The sequence below is a fragment of the Paralichthys olivaceus genome, chromosome 13 (assembly GCF_024713975.1).
Source record: "Paralichthys olivaceus isolate ysfri-2021 chromosome 13, ASM2471397v2, whole genome shotgun sequence".
In the NCBI taxonomy this organism is placed as follows: domain Eukaryota; kingdom Metazoa; phylum Chordata; class Actinopteri; order Pleuronectiformes; family Paralichthyidae; genus Paralichthys; species Paralichthys olivaceus.
Window position 1 is genome coordinate 9,548,646 of NC_091105.1, and position 6,315 is coordinate 9,554,960.

General features: G+C 40.3%; 1 protein-coding gene across 2 annotated transcripts; it reads right to left on the reverse strand.

Moving 5' to 3' along the window:
• Positions 1-1,078: 1,078 nt before the first annotated feature.
• Positions 1,079-4,700, reverse strand: LOC138413547 (homeodomain-interacting protein kinase 3-like). Of its 2 annotated transcripts, none has more exons than XM_069537599.1 (8): positions 4,559-4,700; positions 3,768-4,185; positions 3,067-3,248; positions 2,848-2,971; positions 2,506-2,595; positions 2,097-2,278; positions 1,755-1,982; positions 1,079-1,529 (listed from the first exon to the last, which is right to left on the reverse strand). In XM_069537599.1, exons 2-8 carry the CDS (start codon positions 4,152-4,154, stop codon positions 1,322-1,324), a joined length of 1,401 nt encoding a protein of 466 aa, XP_069393700.1. In that variant the 5' UTR covers positions 4,155-4,185; positions 4,559-4,700; the 3' UTR covers positions 1,079-1,321. The 2 variants fall into 2 exon arrangements, with proteins under 2 accessions (XP_069393700.1, XP_069393701.1); XM_069537600.1 differs by lacking the exon at positions 4,559-4,700 and adding an exon at positions 4,361-4,503.
• Between the last annotated feature and the right edge of the window lie 1,615 nt (positions 4,701-6,315).

Genomic DNA, 6,315 nt, shown 5'->3' on the forward strand with positions numbered 1-6,315 from the left:
GTCTGTGTTTCCAGATTGAAGCATATGGAGTGTAGACAATCAAGTGGACAGCTCAGTCAACACAACCAAACACAAGCACAAGTACCATTTGCTCTATTGAGTGGCATTTAGTTTTTAATGTGTCTTAAAATTAGGAGCGTGTCAATTGACTTTGGGGGCCCCAGGCAACAGGGCCCTGGAGGGGCCTGCATTGAACCAAACTGACCCCTTCCTGTTCCAATATTTTTTTGTCAAACCTCTAAAATTACAAAGTTTTGACAGAAAAGTTAGTAGCATGGGGCCTCATCAGGGGTTTTGGACCAGTGGGGCCTTTGTGTCTCCTGGAGATAGCCATTCAAAGAATTTAAAGGGGTTCACACCATGCGATGGACTAATGTTATCAGCCCCTCTTGTGGGCCCCTGCTAAGCTTGGGGCCCCAGGCAATTACCTAATTTACAAGTGTTGCAATGCCCCAACTTATACAGTCACATCCTCATCGCAGGTACAGGTAACCTGTACAGGTAGCCTGTTTGGTCATATAGTGTGTGTCCGCAATGACGTGTGAGAGAGAACAAGTGACATCGCAACCACACACACAGTGGAAGAAGTGTGTGGACAGAGCCCCAAGCACCAACATTGGGGAAGAGGCAGGTCGTAGCCGCCTCGGAGGTCTGGTGGTCTGCAGGAGGTCTCATGCGGCCTCATGTGGCCTGATCTGAGGGGGCTGCTTCCTCCTCCACAGGGAGTGGAAGAGGCTCCTTTCATGAATGTGTGCAGTGCTTGCGAGCCCACTACTGCCCACCCTCATGGTTTTATTGAAATGTGTTGCACATATTCGACCTGAAGGGAACCCGACAGCCTGGTTAGTTTTTGAGAAGAGAGCTTAAACAGCCTGGTTCAGGATGGAAAATATCTCATTGGTATTGTATGGTGGCCGAGAGCTCAAGCAGCTACTGTAATTCTCATATGTTTCCCATAGTAGCATGATTTCACCTTGGTGGAGATAAACAGAAACCAAACACGAAGGTAAATGTGTCTGCAGCCTGTAAAGAGCTTCAACAGGTCCTAAGTTAAATCATGACTCTTCAGAGAAATATGTGTTTTTTCATGTTTTAATTCTTTATCAAACTGGCACATTACAACATATATATATTTTGATATATACAGATACAAAATATATAAACAGATCAAATAAATATACACATATCTATACACACATAGATATATATACACAGATATATCTGGGTGTATATTATATATACACAGATAAACACGAATTGAGGTTTTGCAGTTCCGTGTTCTCAATCCAGTGCTTAATTTGTCAGAAGTTGCTGTTTTCTCTTACCTGGCGATCTTCCTTCTCTTTTTTGCTGGGCAGGTTTCTTCTAATTCAGGCACCTCCTCTTTGTCCCTCTTCCTCTTTAAGGAATTCACTTTTATTGAGTTTGAGGGGCAGCTTCTGTCTTGTTGCCTCTGACAGAGACCCTCAAGTCTTTCGTCTCCACTAGGACTGCTAGTCCTCCTTCTCTTGGCTTCGGAGCCACCTGGTCTGTGATGTGGATAAAAACATTTTTTAACTCTTGATCTTAAAGCAGTGGTTAGACATTCAAAAAAATGCACATTGTAAAATGCACTCTGCGGCAGCTCCATAGTTAATGAGAGTTTTATCATTCTTCCCAATGAACTCTGAGCAAAAAACAAGAATATGTGCCAAAATGTTGAACTATCTTCTACAATTTAAAATGATCAAGACGGAGATATTTCAAACACCCACCTGTTGCCACACTCTTCTGTCATTTTTCTTTTTTTTGGCCGGGTGATGGTGGAGGTCTGCAAGGAGGCAATCTTCTCATGCTTCATCACAGCATGGCTCCCCTCCTCGGCCGGGCTGCTGGAGGAGTCCTTCTTCTGGGACGTTCGCGGGATCGTTTGGTCTCCGCGTCCTCCATTCTCAGAGCTCTGATCCTTGCAGATGTTCATGAGGTCCTTACATGAGTTCACACTGGAAGACAAATTCAACTACGGAGTCAAACACCTTAATCTCCGTATATCTCATATATGTTTTACCTGTATCTATCAGCACAGATGTACACAGACCATCTAAGCACACACTTACTAGGAGCTGTTGTTGAATTGACCTTCAAAGTGGCTCATTGTGATAAAGGGATGCTGGAGAATTTGTCTGGGGGTAATTCTCTCAAACGGATTCGTCATCAGCATCTCTTTGAGTAGATCTGCAAAGCACTTCAGGTCACATGCTTCAGCGATGTAGTCCTCTCCCCAGAGCCGAGGAGTCGCCTTTAACAAGATGAGAGGAAAAAAACATTGTTTGTTAAAGATATGTTGTGCCGTTATAAATTCATCCTGGCTGTTGATCACAAATGAGAATTGAAACTATTGACTGAAATGAATAGTTTGCTCCAAATGCAGTGGATGGCACAGGGGAAAGAAACACAGACTGAAGGACAGACAGCATAATTAGTGGGCTATAAAAACAGCTAAGTGATGGTAAACTCATTTCTTACCATAAATCTGGATTCCATCCAGTGTTTTGGCCAGAAGCAAGGATTGAAGTCTCCTTCAGGCTTTCCAATTGTTAACCATATCTTATTGATCTGTGGAAAAAACACGTTGTGAGAGTTAATTAACGTTGAGTTTGTAAACTCATCATTGTTGTTCAGGTGCACTTCTATAACTGAGACATTCGGATGATAAAATATAAATAATGAAAATATAAAATAGTAGAAATCTGTCAACTTCTATTGGAAACTCTCACTGTTCTAATCAAGTGTGTGGATTTAAAAATTCAAAAAGAATCACAGCAGAAAGGTTTGTATTGTTTTCAGGGCAGTGCATGTGATACTGACCAAATCATTCTCATCCAAGGAGGGGAACAGGATTTGGCCTATAAAAAGCTCAGCAGCAATGCAGCCTAGAGACCATATGTCAATCGCCCCGTTGAAAGGCTCTTTCTGCACAATCTCAGGTGATCTTAGAAGAAGAAGAGAAACAAAAACACATTCAAGTCAATACATTACAGCAAACACAGCTGTCCCAGGTATAGAGATGTGCTGTCAGTTACCTACCTGTAGTACAAGGTCTGGAGGACGCTACCTATCTGCTCCTCAGGACTGTTGCTAGCCAAGCCAAAGTCAATGACTTTAACTTTCAGCGGTTTGCCGACATGATCCACCATCATTATATTTTGAGGTTTCAAGTCTGCATGAACAATCCCGGTGTTTTGCAGGAAATCCAATGACGTAGCCAGCTGAAATCATGAATAACACAATAATCATCATGAGCTACAGAGTTCTTCTCATCAACAAAAACATTGTTTCATTGATGGCAGCAAAAACAGAGAGTTTGGAGATTCAATTCAATTCAATATTATTTGTATAGTGCCAAATCATAATATACATTATCTCAAGGCACTTTACATAGAAGGTCAAGAACTTAAAATCGTATTTATACAGAGAAACCCAACAGTTCCCACACAGATAGACCAACATACATAGCACTAGTGACTGAACACACTAAACATGAGATTGAAGGAACTAAAGGTTTCCATTTAACCACCACAAATCACCATCTCTAGTCTTTAAGGACATTATTTAACTTGACATAGTGCAAACATCTTTCATTAGTTGTTATTGAAACAAAAAATTGTGCAGTTTGAGAAGAAAGATGCTTTTTGATAGAAGTTACAACTGAGATTTTATAAAAAACTGTAACAGACACTTCACCCAACAAAGCAGTTAGTGTAAGAATTTCAGCTTAAAAATCAAACCTGCTGCAGAATGGGGCGAATCTGCTTCAGCTCAAGATGTTGACCTGGGCTGTTGGTCATGAATTTGTGGAGTTCCATGTCCAGGTATTCAAATACAAGGCAGGAATGTCCCTTGTAGCTGAAGGACTCGTTCAATCTGACGATGTTGAAGTTGTCTGATTGGAGCTGCTTCATAGTTTGAAGTATGGCCTCCTCTTCCACTGCAAACTGACTGTACGCCGAGCTTAGAAACATCTTCAGAGCCACCAGTTCATTGGTGCTCAGATTCCTGCATTGGACGACGAGTCCATATGAGCCACAGCCCAGGTACTTCTTCACTACGTAATTCGTAGCGGGGGATGGGATCATGTCACCCTCTTTGATTTCTATTACCACGTTTTCAGACATGGTGACGGAATTACCCTTTTGATTTCTCAAACTGTCGGGAGAATAGAAAAGAAGGAATGAGACACAAAGACACGTGTGCTCTCACACAGACAGTTCACATGCATGCAGCAGAAATGTTTACAGACACTTTATCAAGTTCAGTCATTTTAAATCTAAAACTACTGCTTCAAACCAGGATACAGTACAGACCAATAAATATTACTTACTTCTATCACTAATACTACTCCTATGACCATATGTACATATTTATTGTACACAATCAAAAATGAGCCCACACTGAAGATATAACTACTGAATATGAAGATAAAACTACTAATTAACACATACAAATATCTTTCTCAAACTTTTACTCCCACCAAGCTCAAATTGTAACAGCATCATTTGTAATAATTGTAGTAACATACTTAGCTGAGTTCAACAGGTGTCAGGTGGAAAATATTCAACTCCAGGGAAGGTGATCTTTAAAAATAAAGTTTTAATCTCTGAAATCACACAAGCCTAGTGGTCCTCATCAAAGGTTAACGTGACTGAAATGATAAAGCTTTATGTGTGTTTGTATACCCCTCTGACTTTGATGTGCAATCAAAGGCACATTTGATTTCCTTTTAAATTAAAAGCCAACAAACCATCACTGTGTTATGTAAAATTACTTTGCATATTGTCATATATTTTTTAATTAATTAAACAGTTGATAAACAGATAATTAATTGACAATTATTGTAGTAGTCGATTTATTGCTTCAGATGTTTTTCATGAAAAAATTCAATTTTTTTTTTTTTTTTTTATTGTATTAAGCGAAAATCTGAAGGTTTTAGATTGAGGCCAGACACAACAAGCAAATAAAAAAAAACCACTGTGGCCTCTTTAGAAACTTTAAATGACAATTATTTCTAAAAAATATTTTACAGTTAATCAAGGAAATAATCATAGGATTAATTGAATTGAATTCAATTTTATTTGTATAGCGCCAAATCATAATATACATTATCTCAAGGCACCTTACATAGAAGGTCAGGACCTTAAAATCAAAATATAGAGAAACCCAACAGTTCCCACATGAGCAAGCACTTTGGCGACTGTGGAGAGGAAAAACTCCCTCATTGACAGGGAGAAACCTCTAGCAGAACCAGGCGGTCAATGTGGGCGGTCATCTGCCTCGACCGGTTGGGGTGAGCAGAGAAAACGGGGGAAGGAGATGAGAGATGGGTGGAAAAGAGGAGAGAGAAGAGTGAGGGATAGTGGGGAGGGGGAAGTAGGGGAGAGGGGGGGGCGAGAAAGACTTAAAGTTTATGTGCTATTAATTGGGAGGAGGTGGTGGATTTTTTCCGATGGTTATAATTTTATTTGTAAAGAAGCTCATGAAATCATTGCTTCTCAGGGTTAGAGGAAAAGATGGGTCAATTAACTGATTAGTAGCTATAAAACAATTTAAAAAACACCTAATAGGGCTATTTGTCAACTTTTTGTCTTTAAATGACTCAGAAACCACCCCTGATTGTATCCAGCCTGAAGAGCACTGGCTTGTAGAGGTGAATAAATCTGTACACAACACGTGGCCTCAATCCTCTATTGTAAACATTGGTCTACGTAGTGTACGAAATTTCAGTCGCTCTCCTCACTGCTCCATTTCAGATCTCCCTGTTCTCGTAACCCATGAACTATTAAAAAGAAGCATGTGAGGGGTGTTAGGCTGACATACTGTACAATATGACTTCAGGTCTGTTTTCTCCAAGAGCTCGGCCCAGGTAGTAAGAGTGTGCTCATGTGTGCGGCAGCCTCAAATGGTCAAAAGGTCAGTGAGGCTGTTCGTGATATGAATAATAACCACAAGCGCTGTGGATCTCGCTCTAAAATAATGGATGCATGACATTTTCTTTGGCCTGATATTAAACATACATTAAGTTCCTGGAACCGTGTTCTTCCAGATAAAACTCCACAGCCTTTAATTCTGCTGATGAATCAGTAGTCTGCTCCTGTAAATGAATACAGTTGATAACAAACTTGACACATCAGTTTTATGTGGGTGAAAAGCTCTCTTCTTCTTCTTCTTCTTCTGATTTCATGCTCTCCACTAACTCCCCCCTCTGGTCACAAGGTGAATGTGCGCTCTTGTTCCTGTGGTAATTTTGTGTTGCATCATTCAAAAACAAATTATTTTGCA